This window comes from Pecten maximus, chromosome 13, assembly GCF_902652985.1.
Source record: "Pecten maximus chromosome 13, xPecMax1.1, whole genome shotgun sequence".
Taxonomy (NCBI): domain Eukaryota; kingdom Metazoa; phylum Mollusca; class Bivalvia; order Pectinida; family Pectinidae; genus Pecten; species Pecten maximus.
The window spans coordinates 13,994,416-14,011,479 of NC_047027.1; the positions used below are offsets into that span (position 1 = coordinate 13,994,416).

Here is a 17,064-nt window from a genome sequence, read left to right on the forward strand (position 1 = left end):
AAAATTGACCAAGATCCAACCTTCCTAAGTATTCCAGAAATAATGACAAAACCGCCTGGTTACCTGTCCACATTCAGTAAGAATACTGTTGCACACACGTGGTTTGAAGTTCATTATTAACATGAATACCGGACCGAGCACATTCCCATTACCCCAAAGTCCCATTCGAGGAGCCTGACCACATTCAGTAGGAATGCTGCCGCACACACGTGGTTTGAACATTATCATTAAAATGAGTTCCAGATCAACCACATCTTCGTGGTTCGTATCTCCCAGTCGAGGTACATATGGATTTATGGTCACGATTCGGCCGTCCTAAGTACTCTAGAAATGATGACAGAGTCGCCTTTTGATCCGTCCATATTTCCATGAATATAAGCAGTGTATAAGGCATTTGTAACGTCATTGTCAGAGTACTTAGGATTTTTGGATCTTAACCAAAATGCACATGCACCTCAAGTGAGGTAGGGGATTGAAGAAATGAGCTCAACTCTGTGCTTATTTGAGCGAAGAGCTTCAAACCACGGTGCTTTCCGAATTTCATCAGGTCATAAGTCGATCTTTTGTGATGTTATGGCCAGCTCAAATCGGTGTTTCAATTGAGCTACGAGCTTCAAACCACGGGCGTGCGTAAGCATTCTAATTGAATACTGATTGTAAACAGGAAATAAGGCGTTCGTGACGTCATGGCCAGACCAACATTCACATACACCTATAGTGACATGTGGGACCAACATCAATGAGCTCAGATCGAGTCTTATTTGAATGATGACCTTCAATGCACGTGCGCGCATTAGAATTTATACTGAACGTAAACAGTGCATAATGCGTTTGTGACGTAATGGCCAGAGAACTTAGGATGGACCAACAACTTGGATGGAAATCCTATGTAGCCCGCTGGTGATTGCATATGATGCCACTGTTAACTCTCCTCACTACATAGGTGGCACCCTCGTTTGTCAGTGGATGGGAGAAGGGTGTGTGGACCACTCAACATATGTGGGAACACTAAGGATGGGCTTGAGTTTGCTTTATAGAGAAGCGGCTCATAAAGCAAGTAAGAACTCGGCTCGAAATAAATCTGCTTATGGTTACAATGCTAAGGTGAGAGATGACAAACGGGAGATTGATGATCGGGTTTTGGTGAAAAAAGTAGGAATTCAGAGCAAACACAAGTTGGCTGACCGATGGGAGCAAACTCCGGCAATTGTTTTTAGTATTCCAAAAGGGAATATACCAGTTACAAGGTTATGTCTGAGTCGCAATATGGTGTTGCCTTTCAATGCTACTAAAGTATTCCCCCCATTGGAGCCCCCAATGTCTTTGACTCCAGACAGCAGGAATCAGGTGGAATCATTAGACAAGTCCAGTTTTGAGGCTGATTCCGACACGGTTAAGTTCCCTAATTACCTCCCCTATCGCCCATCACTCAGACAGTACCTATGACCCCACCCTTGTATCACCTGACCTTAGAGAACCCGAGTCGGTAATCCGTGCAGGAGTATGCTTACCACCTCTCCAAGGAGATCTTGTCATGACAGGAAACCTCCAGAGAGATTTGGGCAGTGGGTAATATATAGCGCTGAAGGACTCACTTTCATCATCTTCCAAAACAGTTACGATATCTTTAATTAGAGAATTCGAAAAACAACTAATATTAAAATGATAATCTTAAAACTGCGACAGAGTGCAATTAAAACAGTACCAATCAGAAATATCCGTGCTCCTCCTCCTCCTCCTCCTCCTCCTTCTTGATGACCAATTCCGTCAGTCATGACGATTACATTGGCTTTCTGTTTGGGGAAATTACAGATACATGTACATGTATGTGAGAGGGTTATTTACAGTGAATGGTGATTTTTTTTCTGGATAGAAAGGTATACGAGCATTTTTTGAACTTCCTATGAAACCATAATGAGTCATTGTACATGACTCCATGCTGGTTTGATTTAACCATAAGCATCTCGATTTTGCAAATATTATTTAATACATATTAGTTGATATGTATGGCGCAGGAAGGATGTAATAATCAAATATTTCTGCCTAGGCAATATTCGATTTTTGCCTAGAAAATATTCGATTTTTGCCTAGGCAATATTCGATTTTTGCCTAGAAAATATTCGATTTTTGCCTGGGCAAAAACAATTTGGTTTCGATTATTGGCTAGGCAATAATAATTTTGCCTAGGAAAAAATTGAATTTTGCCTAGGCAAAATTGTTTTTGCTTATGCAGAAAATATTTGCCTAGGCAAAAATCGAATTTTGCCTATGCAAAATTATTCGATTATGACATCCTTCCCGCGCCATAGATATATATGTGGATGGCTATAAAAGCCCGGATGGTACCGGGCCGTCCCGGCCTATGCTGGACGTCACCAGGCGGTCCGGATTTTACCAAGTTGAAATTAATACAACCGCGCGCTATCCAATATGGCGGCGTCCATTGCCTGACCGACGAGTAAGAAAATACAGCGAGTTTTCCTACGTTTCAACTAATTTAAAGAGGTATTGATCTAATATAGGATTATACAACAATAGGTAACTGTGTCATGTATTTAACCTGATATGTATATTTGACTGTCAATGCCTATTTTTTTTTTATAAATCATAATGATAATACCGGGAGTATTAGTACAAAAACTGCAGAACAGACAAGACTGCCTACAGCCTAGCGCTCCTCTACATACAGTGTAGTCTTTTTGTTTCATAGTCGCCATAAAATCGATAATAATGACTGGATGTGGCTTGTGCTTAGAGTAGTGAGAGGGTTATATACAATATATTTTATAATGCTGTGTATAATAGTATTTACTGTTACAGAAAACAGTTGACAGTTGTCAAATGTATTTCCGCTACTAGGTACCGTAGCTTAAAGCTATGCAGCTAAAACTGGTGCACAGTGGTTTGTAATGAATGATTAAGGTATATGATATTAGGTTTTATGACCAAAAGGAAATGTGTTATTTTGAAAAATAGTATGACTATTAATTCAATCAGTTTAGTCTGAAAATCAGTTTATGCAACGTTTTAGATATGCCATTTTACTCGAAATAGATTATCAATATTAAAAATGTTTGAATATACACTCAGATAATTAACATTCCTTTTCACTTCAGTAAATTGTTGGACTCGCACTCATTCGAAGAAAATGGCCAGCACAGACCAGTTGGATCTCCTGAAGGACTTCAGAGGATCTGAAGAGGAGGATACAGTCAAACGTGTTTTGAAAATTATTACCACTGAAACTGTTTCTCCCACGCCTGCATTCGTCAATTTAGTTATAAAAAATAGTAATGCTTTGGATGGGACATCTTTCAATGATGCATATATCTCTCTTCAACCAAGCTATGAAAGCATGAAGGCATTTGAATCAGATTGCAGAAGAGGATATCCAAAACCTGGACTGGTTTACATAAAGGACATTCTAAATATATCTATTCTTGAAGAATTTCTAGCATACAGAGTTGACACTTTTGGAAAATGTCCTCAGCCTGACGTTTGTTGGCAAGCATTTTTAACGTTATTCAATTTTCTGCATGGTAAGTTGTAAAGTTAATGTGGAGAAGATTTTCTCTCTTACCTCAAATTAATTTGTATGTATACCGGTAATGAAATGCTGAGATATTTATGTTGGAAAAAGAAAGGTTTCTGGTTACGTTTTGTATGTATGTAATACTATTTTAACATAAGTTTGTTATCTCAACAGTATTTCAAATCATACCATAGAAGTACTTGAAGGATATTTTTGAAACTTGATGTTGAAACTTAATTTTTAACTGACCTAGAATGCAAATGCCCGACATGTGGCCATCTTGGATTTTGACATTTGAAGTGTGTTATGACAATTTCTTGAGAATTAAAGGAAGGATAGTTCTACAAATTGTTGTATAGTTTCTCCTTTGTCCCAAAGTTATGCATGTTCAATTTTGAGACTGAACAGGAAAACCAAATACATGTATGGTTGACAGTCAGCCATCATGAATTTTGACAATTTCGTTGAATCAGTGCACCCTTTGGTCAAGAGATGAGCCCATCTAGTTTTGAGACTGATTGGTAATAGAAAATGGTCAACAGGCTGCCGTCTTTATTTTTGGCATTTGAAGTTTACTTCTCGAGAAATACAATAAGGATCTTTCTCTATCCTATTGTTATGTTCTCTTATTGATAATCTAACTCTTGGACTTTTAATGTGTGAAGCTCTGCTGAAGGCCAATATACAGGTCACAAAAGGTTGCATTTCACTCTCCCATATTATACATCAAATCCAATATTTCGAGTGAGAAAATGTGCCGAAACCATACTAAATTCTTTATTTTCTGAAAGTGCATTCTTTTCTTATTGTTCCAGAGAAAAGACACCATGAAGAGGCAATAAAGAAACTTCTAACTACAGCCACTCATTCAATAAACAGTAATAAAGAGACACAGATACTGGCCGGACTGGCACATCATTTGTTTTCTCAGTTGATACCAGGCAAACAATATGAGGTTGATAGATATGCTGACCAGCTTTCAAAAGAATGTGACTGTGGGTGTAAGGCCAAGATATGTGAAGGAGACACTTCTGTAGGTAAGATACGTGAAGGAGACACTTCTGTAGGTAAGATATGTGAAGGAGACACTTCTGTAGGTACGATACGTGAAGGAGACACTTCTGTAGGTAAGATACGTGAAGGAGACACTTCTGTAGGTAAGATACATGAAGGAGACACTTCTGTAGGTAAGATACATGAAGGAGACACTTCTGTAGGTAAGATCTGTGATGGAGGCACTTCTGTAGGTAAGATCTGTGATGGAGACACTTCTGTAAGACACGTAAAGGAGACACTTCTGTAGGTAAGATACCTTAAGGAGACAATTCTGTAGGTGTGATACATGAAGGAGACACTTCTGCAGGTAAGATACGTGAAGGAGACACTTCTGTAGATAAGATAGGTGAAGGAGACACTTCTGTAGGTAAGATACGTGAAGGAGACACTTCTGTAGGTAAGATAGGTGAAGGAGACACTTCTGTAGGTAAGATACATGAAGGAGACACTTCTGTAGGTAAGATACGTGAAGGAGACACTTCTGTAGGTAAGATACATGAAGGAGACACTTCTGTAGGTAAGACACATAAAGGAGACACTTCTGTAGGTAAGATATGTGAAGGAGACACTTCTGTAGGTAAGATAGGTGAAGGAGACACTTCTGTAGGTAAGATATGTGAAGGAGACACTTCTGTAGGTAAGATACGTGAAGGAGACACTTCTGTAGGTAAGATAGGTGAAGGAGACACTTCTGTAGGTAAGATAGGTGAAGGAGACACTTCTGTAGGTAAGATAGGTGAAGGAGACACTTCTGTAGGTAAGATAGGTGAAGGAGACACTTCTGTAGGTAAGATACGTGAAGGAGACACTTCTGTAGGTAAGATCTGTGATGGAGACACTTCTGTAGGTAAGATACGTGAAGGAGACACTTCTGTAGGTAAGATCTGTGATGGAGACACTTCTGTAGGTAAGATAAGTGAAGGAGACACTTCTGTAAGTAAGACACGTGAAGGAGACACTTCTGTAGGTAAGATACGTGAAGGAGACACTTCTGTAGGTAAGATACGTGAAGGAGACACTTCTGTAGGTAAGATACATGAAGGAGACACTTCTGTAGGTAAGATAGGTGAAGGAGACACTTCTGTAGGTGTGATACATGAAGGAGACACTTCTGTAGGTAAGATAGGTGAAGGAGACACTTCTGTAGGTAAGATATGTGAAGGAGACACTTCTGAAGGTAAGATACATGAAGGAGACACTTCTGTAGGTAAGATATGTGAAGGAGACACTTCTGTAGGTAAGATACGTGAAGGAGACACTTCTGTAGGTAAGATATGTGAAGGAGACACTTCTGTAGGTAAGATAGGTGAAGGAGACACTTCTGTAGGTAAGATAGGTGAAGGAGACACTTCTGTAGGTAAGATAGGTGAAGGAGACACTTCTGTAGGTAAGATAGGTGAAGGAGACACTTCTGTAGGTAAGATACGTGAAGGAGACACTTCTGTAGGTAAGATATGTGAAGGAGACACTTCTGTAGGTAAGATAGGTGAAGGAGACACTTCTGTAGGTAAGATACGTGAAGGAGACACTTCTGTAGGTAAGATATGTGAAGGAGACACTTCTGTAGGTAAGATATGTGAAGGAGACACTTCTGTAGGTAAGATCTGTTTGTCCATTATCTGTCGAGTAAACAATCCTTGTTTATGCTATTTCTTGAGATGTACTCAGTTGTTCCTATTCAATTTTGAGTCTGATAAGAAAATTAAATGGCCTTTTCTTTTATCATAAGAGTTGAAGTGTTAGGTCAAACTTGCCTGAAATGAGCCTGAGATGTTCCTATAATAATCCATGATGTCTGCTATGACTGATGTTATGAAAAACACATTTTTAAACTTTTCAAACTTTCACAGGCAGGATTCTGCTCATTCTCGCTTGAAATGATCCTGAGATGGTCCTGAGAAAGTGCTGTTGTTTCTCTGTCAATGTGAAATCCAAGATGGCCACCTAGCACCATGCATGGCTGCCATCTTGAAAACATATTTTAAAGTTCTTCTGCTTAAAAACTAGTTGAATTTGCCAAGAATGATCCTGATATGGTCCTGATCAAGTGTTATTTGTTTCCTAATTAATTTGTAATTTATGATTATGAGGTTGATGTTGGTATAGTATTCACATGGTTCGTTTGAAGTGCTCATGTCCATGTGCTTGTGGGAAGTAATGTTGTATGGAAAAACCTGTGCTGAATAAATGGCTTACTGTAAACTGGGCTCTGGGTCCTTCATCAAGAGAACCTGAAACAGTTAAATTTGAGAGAGTATATGAGGTTTCCCCTTAGCCTAGTGGTAGGATGTTTCCCATGAGAGTGTAGGTCACAAGTTCGAGCCCCAGCACAGGCAGGGTATTTTTCATTACTCCTTCCTATGACACATATTTCAAAGTTCTTCTCCAGTTCTACCAAAATGGAATTACAATGTAGTTGAAACATGCCTGGAATGATCCCCCTCCCCCCTCAGATGGTCCTGGTCAAGGTGTTGCTAATTGTCCAAAGTCCAAATTTCCCTATGGAATCTAGATTGTTCTCAGTAAACTATTCTACTAATAATTACTTTAAGTAAAATAAGAATAGATTCCCAATATATCAGATTTATTTTCTTCTCACTTTCCATAAAGAGTATATATTTTGGGGTAAAAAAGTCAACTTTAGATAGATGTTGAGAATTAGTGTTTTCACAAAATTTGATATCATGAACAATATTTTTTACACATATAATGTATGCAGGGTGCTTTCTTCTTATCAAAATTAGTTTTTTGGTTGTTTTTGAAAAAAAATACTGAAATTTTAGTTAATTTTGGAGTTAAAAGTTATATTACTGAGCAAGCAGGGCAAGCAAGACATAAAATTATGTGTAATTCTTTTGTGTATATATTTTATCAAACAGGATCATGGAGGACGTGGCATGGCAGAATAGATATCATGTTGAACCAGGCAATAGCTGTATCATTTCCAGGGAAGGAACAGACTGACGACTCTGAAGACGATAATACATGATGGCGATGGAACGATAGAAGTCACCCAGCGACATGACAGTGTTCTCCTGGATCAGAAAGTCTTCAGGAAAATCATGGCTGAAACCATAACAAATGGATTTGCTCAAGTTAACAGAGATAGGAATTCACTGTCACATTTTTTTATTCCAACGTTTGGTACCACATCTGATCATGTGTCTGTCTGTCTGTATGACCCTGAAAGTGACTGTTTACTACACATTAGGGACCCGCTCCAGTTATGGTGTTCTGATCAGACACCAGACCGACTAAATGTGTCTACCATAGTTGTTATTTGGCTTTTCTTGAATTTCACTATCTTTACCCAGAAAAAACTGTCTGCTGTAGTGGATCTTGACAAGTCAGGGTTACATGAAAGTTTAAAACAGCATCTGGAGTATTACAGAAAGGCAGAAACAAAAAGAAATTTGGTTTTGGGAACACCTGATGGACCTCCATGGAAACATGTATATCTACAACCCAAACGCCGAAAGACCCAAGTATGAATTATCCCTGGACTGCTGGATATCATATATTGACTCATTGTTTAATACTGTATGTAAAGTTACACTGTATAAATAAATGTTTATTTTCTTTTGTGGATTGAAGCCTTCAGATTATTTTGTGGGTACAACCTTCCATGCAACAATAATACATGTATAACAATAATAAATACATCAATATTTGTTGTATCTATATTTGTAGTTCCAAGGCAACCCTGGAAAACAACAAAAGTTTACACAGTTAACAAACGTTCCTTGTTGTACAGTATTTATAGATACAGAATGTAGGCAAACATCAACAATATCAGCATTTATGGAGAATATCAGTCTGCAAAACTACTTCAGATAATTTCAAGAAACTTTAAACACACCAATCAGATGGTCTACTTGTATCCTTTACTATGAAGCAGTTTTCAGTTACCATGGAAACAAATATTCGAAATTGCTATTTCATTGTTTCTGGAATATAATTTCAAATCCATTCAAGATGACTTCATCAATTTTGTTTACACACAACAGTTTACATGGCCTACTAGTGCCTTTTGCTCCAAACATCTTTTAGATTGCTTCATCAAATGTTATACACACAATTGTTAAAAGATAATGGCAGTAGTGTGCAGGTGATATATCAAAATTATTGACTGTTAATGATATATGTGTTTTTGGAAAATAAAAAAAAAAATAAAAAAAAAATGTTATACACACAAATTGAGTGGACTGTGCAATATGACTTCAATCACAGGTACTTGGGGTAAGAAATTATACTTACCCCAATTACCTGTGGCTCCATTGTGTTGATTAGAGTTTAATCACCACTTCTGATCAATCCTCCATTACTTATAAACATCCTGTTAAATAATCATATTGAGATAATGTCGGCTTATCTTTTAGATATATTTCACTGCTAGGAATCAAAGGCTTACTTTCAAGTATGGCCTATTTTCAAAGCTGGCATATTTTCAAGATACATTTGACTGCAAGAAATCCAAAGCTTACTTTAAAGACCAGCCTATTTTCAATTTAGGCTTATTATCGAGATTTTAGGGTATCATGCCTGTGATGGGAGATCTGAATGACTCTCTGTTCTTACGTAATTTCATACAGCCTCATGCATTATAATCGTGATGTATATTCGTATTTCCCTGAGAGACATTTTGATTCACCGTGATGTATATTCGTATTTCCCTGAGAGACATTTTGATTCACCGTGATGTATATTCGTATTTCCCTGAGAGACATTTTGATTCACCGTGATGTATATTCGTATTTCCCTGAGAGACATTTTGATTCACCGTGATGTATATTCGTATTTCCCTGAGAGACATTTTGATTCGACTATTTTTGCAAAAGTTGTTGTTTGGACAGTAGACACAGTATAGGTGTAGTCCATTTCAAATGTAGTAAATGTGAACATATTTCGAAAACCTTAAAATACAAAACATGTGTTAATTGCTACATGTTGAAAGACTTCATTACTTTATTGTAAAGGTCCTTGCGGATATCCACTGGCCTTCAGTCTCATGTGGGGCAGATTCCTGGTAACTTTCTCTGTCATATCGATTCATGCTTTCTTTTAATTGAATAAACTTTTTTTTTGCCATGATAATCGAAGTAGAACAAACTTATAAAATCTGTAAAAAAAAATCAAACATTTTAATCTGATAGCTTGTGTTAGTACAAAACCACCAGGTTGGTAGAACCGATAAATGTGAATTCAGTAACAGGTATATTTTGTGCCAAATATACTATGCAGCTGTTTCCTCCTTTAAGTCTCATCTACAGGGGATAGACGCTTCGCTATGATTCAGGATGAAAAATTAACCAAAGTGTCCCTTGATTACTTCTTATTGATTTGGGTCTGGCCCCTAGATCTCAAATATTGACTCAGAGTCCTACCCCTAAATCTAGGTTACCAATTATTCATAATAAATGTATCTGTACAAAATCAAACTGTAAGTAACAGATTAGGCTGAAAGTACAAAATCTTACTGAAAATTACAAGATCAAACTGAAAGTACAAAATCAAACTGAAAAAAAACAAGATCTGACTGAAAGTACAAAATCAGAATGAAAATAGATTTGATTAAGATCTGAAAACAGGAGATGTCAATCCAGGAAATGATCTTAGACCTGTTATCATTCTGACGGTCGCTTAAATACGTTTTTTCTTCATTTTCTCTTTGGACCATGGTCCAGACTTTAAACTTTGAAAGTCAATGTCAACGATTTGTATACCTTTAGTAGCCAGCCATCCATGCTATGGATGTGTGAATTATCAATTCTCTAGGTACAGAGGATGGGAGAAAAACATCTGAAGATTAATTATAGAATGATTTTGAATTTTGATAGGAACATTTTTTTCAAAGTGCCCATTCTGCATTATTTTTGATGATTTGACCTTAGAACGTTGCAAACATCTTAAAAATAGCATTTTCTTTTATATATGAACAAAAACGGTTTTAAAAAAGATTTGAAATTTTCAATTTTTGATCATTTGACCTCTGTGACCTTGAACGAAGGTTAAGGCCAGTGAAAAGTGTTCCGTAGGCAACCGTACATGATATCGATGTGCCAAATATATTGTAGGAGTAGAAGTAAATTAAGTGCACTTTTGTGAAAAATTTGAAATTTGGCGGGAAAATAAACATTTTTCAAAGTGCTATTTCTGCGCCTTATTTGATTGCACGGCAATAAAACTTGCTCATTACGTCTCAGTGAATCATTTTCTTTCATATCCAATGAAAAAAGTTTCATTTTTTGATTTTTAAAACTTTGACCATTATTTGGTCTCGTACTGGGACCTTGACCTTGACATTCAGCCCCGACCATGCACTACAAGACGCACGGGGTATAAAAGGAATTGAACGAACGGATAAAGAGCCTGATTTGAAACAATTATATAATGAAATCAATCTATAATTAATATCTAGATCTTCATTCTAACTCCGTTACATGTAACATGTAACGAAGTGAAAATTAGCATCTAGATTTCAATTAGTTTGTAATGAAATAAGCATCTAACTTTAGACCTGAGATATACATGTACGTGTATATAGCTATTGGGAGTTTTAATTTCTGGTTAAAAAAAAGAAAGACGAACATAGATTAAATCTATATCGGTGTATTTGATTAAGTGGAGATTCCTTTATGGTATTATGGTAGTCATACAGTTATATTTTGTACCTCTATTATCTTTCGATAATTTCAAAAAACACGTTCTCGTTTAACACGGGACATTTTCACGTGGTTTACATCTCTATTAAGATCATGACACGCATCGCGATATTGATAAAATACTTTACATGTATTAAGAAATTTGGATAACTTTGTAGATCAGGGACTTAGATTTGTAGATCAGTGTCTTAGATTTGCCTGCGAGATAGTTAAAGTCATTGATCAACTCTGGATAGTACACATCTATATTATGTATGAAAGGATAAACAATGTCATAATGTCGTTCCAGTACCTAACACCTCAAAGTTGTAATGATTTTCATTCCGGTATTCAGACATCAGCTTTGTAATCCTTACGCCAATCTTGCCCTGGCTTTCTCCTTTTTTCGGACAAATGTTTGGTTGTGTCGACTTTTAGTTTCGATATTCGGATTTTGCGTTGTCATTATGTTACGATGATTTTTGTCGTCTATATGTAATTAAAAAAAAAATCGAAAATAAAAATCAGTTCAACTGAAAATAATTTAAAATGCGGATATACAATTCGACATATTAATTTTTTTATTACATTTTTGCCTTTGGAATATATACAGTAGAGGATATTGAATGGTTTCCCGTTTAATATAACATATATTTCACGAGTATGACAGAATATCGAAATATTCTGTCATACGAGTGTCTATACCCCCGTACCACTATCTGCATATATCTGGTGGTATATATCAAGGGCGCGACGATTTACCCAAAAGTACCACACTAGATATACCCGATAAAACCAGATGTGTCCCTCTCCAATCCCTGTCAATATTACTACATTTGTAGGTACTGATACAAACCCACATTATCAGAAATGGGTTATAGTCCTAGTATGTATAATTATATGTATGTACACATAGACTAGGGAAATGTTCCAAGGACTTCCAGTCATGTATCTTATTTTTCTCTGCTCTATCCGAGACACCGAACATCGTTGTTCCCACTAATAAGAGTTCTGATAACCGTTGTTGGCCCACTCTGACATCTGACAGAGTGAAAGGAAGGGAAGTAACTCTGATAGATCAGAATGTGAATATGAAGGGAGATAACTCTGTCAGTTATCTGCTGAAAATATAAAATGTTAAACGCATTTGTAATAATATATCATAAGTATCCACTCAAACAAAATTAACTAAATAAACCATATGTGATTATGTGACATGTTTTAACTGTAAATGGCACTAACTGGTGATACGGTCGCCTATCTTCTAGAGGATGGGGGGGGTTCCATTTACTTGAAGTCTTGAACTCGGTACCTGAGAGGTGGTGCCCGTTATATTTGGCACCGTAGACCACTCCAAGTGCACGAATTCGCAGTCATAGGAAAGTGTGAGGCTTCTTCGGTTTTAGAACCTGGGTTGATGTGAGCTAGGGGTAGTCTAGTGTTCCTCCACATAACCACAGGTGCTTGACATGTTCCTTTAACCCGGAAGAAAAGAAAAAAATACCCAACTACGGTCCGATTCCTAGATTGCTTATGGTCAATAATAAGTGATATATGGATCGGACCAGGGTTTATTTTACATTATAGGTCAAAGGAACGTGTCAAGTCCCTGTGCACCTAGCTATTAGTACCCTGTTTCTCAAGGGGCCGCGGTGGCCGAGTGGTTAAGGTGTCCCGACACTTTATCACTAGCCCTCCACCTCTGGGTTTCGAGTTCGAAACCTACTTTGGACAGTTGCCAGGTACTGACCGTAGGTCGGTGGTTTTTCTCCGGGTACTCCGGCTTTCCTCCACCTCCAAAACCTGGCACGTCCTTAAAAGACCCTGGTTGTTAATAGGACGTTAAACAAAATAAACCAAACCAAACCCTGTCTCTCTCGTCCCTTATCGGGACAATACAACGTACATCAAAGTATCTCGGTAAGGCTACGTACGTTATCGCCGCTACATGAAGCTCCATCATTGGTGTTGGGGTGGGGTGATGGAGGGTAATTCTTATATAATTGTTACCGTCCCATCCTGAATCAATGACATATGTTTGACACCCCTAACTCAACAGATTTGGTAGAATCTAATGGTATCATAACACCGAGTTCTACAACCGATTACATTCGAGTGTTCCTGTACATTTATATTGTTATTTTCGTTATTTATGAACTCATGTGTACGGGGACTGCGAACGGACATGATCAATACAAAATTATTATTGGTAGGAACGAAAGAAATTACATATAACGTTCGAACACAGTGTTATTGCACAGAGAGTTTATAATGTAAAGGTCCTTTTTCTATCATATCATTCAAGAACGTTAAATTAAAAAAAAATCTTTAGAAATAGAACTTCTTAAAACGCGTCAAAGATGTGCTGTAGTTGGCCATATTTATTGGTTTACTTCGCCATCTACTTCGTCAGGATTTAGTTACCAACGTTACCACAAAACAGCATCGAAGGAAAAGTCCAGTATCAGATATCTAGACTGTCCAATTGTCATTTGTAAAATATCTGCAAATGTGCATTCTGTCCATGGACTAATTAACCGATTGGACGTGGAAAGGTATGGGGGCCACCTACCCGACTAGGTGGGTTTTCTCGGGTACTCCGGTTTCTCCCCGGTTCCAGTAAGTCCTCTCGTGACCATCCATCCTTACTAACAAAAGTGATCAATATAAGCTGGTATAACTTGTGTCACAATTGTTGTAAAATAAATAAAGCTTACATCCGATCGGCTCTATGGAATGCCATGCCATCGTCATTAATTTAGCTTGTCAAAAATAAAAATGGAATTATTTGGATTCGTTTCCGATAAATCTGTGCTGACGTGTAATGTACTGAATCAATATACAGTAGATACAGCCATTTCTGACGGTCAATTTCCTGTTGTAGTTAACTCATGCCCCGGTTTTCTCTTTAGCTCAAAATTGTCCATGTAGGAACTATATAAGCATTATTGTTTACATATAGGAAAAGGCCTTAACTAAGGAACATGTTTCTATTTCCTTTGGAATGTTAATTAGTTTTCCGTAGTTAAGATATATTGATGAAACTGGAGCCTGGAGGAATACGGATAATGTATCATTTAAAACAGACATACATATATGTATATATTAACTATCATTCTATTATAGGTCTTTGTTTAAAATAAGTTAACATTTAACGTCGAAGTTATTGGCAGCTGATCATAAAATGAAAAAGAGGGAAAATTTAAATGAATTATGGATTTTATAAAAAAAAAAAGCCCTCCACCAAAAATAAACTTCCCTTATCTTTAATGTGAATATCATATCGATTTATTTGTTGTACATGGCTTCTTAATTGACCTGTATTTTTTTGTTTAAAACGATCTATATGTTTTCTTTTGAATACTTTTCTAAATTAGAACATTTGTTATGTTTCTAGTTTTACATCAACAATGGTATTGTAGTACTTACAATATTATAATTTAAACGACGTGATCAAATTTGATGTATTGACACCTTAATTTTGCTAACGAAAGAGTTATTGGCCCTTGTAATAGAAAGTCACTATGGCGACATGTAAATATCGTACGGGATTGTGGGATTGGTTTTCAATGTATCGCCATGTTGTAGTGGTAATGTAACGGTGAAATCAAAACCTTGGAGATCTCGTGACATTAAAGCTGGAATCATATTATACCAGGTAAGCACTGGACACAAATAAACAAAACAATGGACGATGCAGCAACAGAATTAGTGCTTAAAAGTATGAGGACATGCACTCGGAATTTTCGCCGACAATGTTATTCGGATATTCTTCTCATCGCTTGGCACGGTGCCCTGTGTTAACCTTTTATGTGAATTCAGTTTCTCAGACATTCATCTCTGGGTGTACATTTAAAGATTTTTATAATGTATATGTATGGGTTTCTATCGGTGTATCATTTGTAGATGAATGTCAGACTAGTAAGAATGACCTGGTCGGGGTTGTTTTGTTTATAACAGCCAGTTTGTTTTAAGATACAGACCTAACATTTTTCCAAACATCGACGCGATTTATTCATTCCTGGCTTGTATTCAACAGGTAAAGCACAGGGGCATGTCTTGTCTTATATCAAAATGACCATAAATTCATGTACCTAAAATTCTATAAACGACATGTACATGTGCATATATACATTTAAGTCTTTTAATATAAGAATTGACATGTTCCTGTGGTAAAATATAACAAAAGTTGATTCTATATAAAACCACAGAAAGCTAATAAAATAGATGTCAAACATATTTTGCTTCCATTAACGTTGCCAACAGTCCATGTGCACCCTGTGTAGAGTAGTATATACTAATTATATCGAATAATTTGTAAAATTTCATACAAATGTTTACAAACCAAACAACTTCAGCTAGCTAAAGATTTGATAATTTAAAATTGTTATTATTCCTATGTTACAAGTCACCAGTCATAACATTTTTCGCTGTGTTGTACTCCGCTAACATTGTTGTAGTACAATCAGACGTTACAGTAGTTACTGTCAATGCTGTCAGCTGTTGTAATAGACATGTGATGTCCTGATAATGATGATGAGCTGTAAAGTCAGAACAAACTTGGACAAAATGTACAACTAACCCTTCTGAAAAATGTATCATATTTTTACCTTCTTGAAATTGTACCATACAAATTTTAACATTAAGGTCACATTAATATTAATTTCATCCAAAGTATATGAAACTTGCCAGAGGCACAGGACCATGTACTGTCACATTGTAATTCAGAATTGAATTCCTAAAGCTTGAGTTGTGAAGGTCAGGGCTTTTTCTGATGGCTTTTAGGGGCTGTTTTTCTGATGGCTTTTAGGGCTGTTCCCAATTGAAATGAGTTCGTATTAAAGCCAAATCCTCTAAATTTGCTGTTTACTCAAGAAAAATCTTTCCCAATTCACCAATTTTCTTCCCATAATTTGAAAAAAAGGCCTCCCAAACCAGTGAGAAAAAAACCCTGGCGGTAAAGAAACATCTCAAACTCTGTTGTGACAAGGCCCTGTGGGTAGATGCATAAAGCAAAAAAAATATAAGTAAAAATTGGAAATGCAGATCTAAAACAAATATTTAATTAATGTATGTACCATCAAAACTTAGTAATTTTAATTGAAATATTGAGGAATTTTCTTAAGGTGAGTAAGGGACGTACATACTTTGTACATATGTATGTCCCTGGGTGAATGATGCCTTTATGATTCTGTGATTATACATTTCTATTTTAATTATTTTAATACCAGGGGCTTTTGCTTTCTGCTTTAATGTGTTTACTGTTTATGAAATGCTTTTATTCATTTCATACCACATTTTTAAGCTGATTTAATTCTTTCTGGAATTGCACAAAAAATTAGTTACATGAATATGAAATTGAAATTGTTTAATTCACAGAGGATTTTATAAATCTATATTTATAGAAAAATATATAAAGGTTCATACTTCTGAAAAACTATAGGGACATAATATTGGAAAGTAAAAGGTTGCTTCTTGACTCTACCATGAGGCTTGACCCAAGGGAATCAGTATTTAAATTTTGGATATGGTATATAATATCATCTCTAATTTTTTCAGTCTGTTCTGTGTTTATATTCAAAAGAACACTATATTTCAGTAACCACCTGTTGACAAACTAAAAACTTCAAACTAAGCTGCCCTTTCTGATGAACTTAACTGATATTTCAGATTATTGATTTATAACAATTAAAAAGTTTTACTTCTAATTTATAAATTATATTAAATTTGTCTTGAAAGCTGCAAGTAGCTTTCATGTTAATATCATTCAATTATATACACATTATTTTACAAAAACTTTACACTTTTGCAATAAACATAATATTAGTTATGAAA

The 17,064-nt window shown here is 36.3% G+C and overlaps 2 protein-coding genes across 4 annotated transcripts in view; both read left to right on the forward strand.

Annotated features, from left to right (window-relative positions):
* The first annotated feature begins 2,401 nt into the window (after positions 1–2,401).
* LOC117341329 lies at positions 2,402–8,176 on the forward strand. The gene is made up of 4 exons (XM_033903185.1): positions 2,402–2,505; positions 3,117–3,539; positions 4,348–4,569; positions 7,468–8,176. The coding sequence occupies exons 2-4, from the start codon at positions 3,149–3,151 to the stop codon at positions 7,575–7,577; spliced, it is 723 nt and encodes a 240-aa protein (XP_033759076.1). The 5' UTR covers positions 2,402–2,505; positions 3,117–3,148; the 3' UTR covers positions 7,578–8,176.
* A 6,586-nt stretch (positions 8,177–14,762) lies between these two features.
* LOC117340269 overlaps positions 14,763–17,064 on the forward strand; it is a 35,340-nt gene continuing 33,038 nt past the window's right edge. For 2 of the 3 annotated variants that reach the window (XM_033902025.1, XM_033902026.1), the window contains exon 1: positions 14,783–14,887. The gene's annotated coding sequence lies outside the window, so the exon portion shown is untranslated. Of the gene's footprint in view, positions 14,888–17,064 lie in introns of all 3 variants that reach the window. The other variant, XM_033902027.1, reaches the window with a different exon arrangement.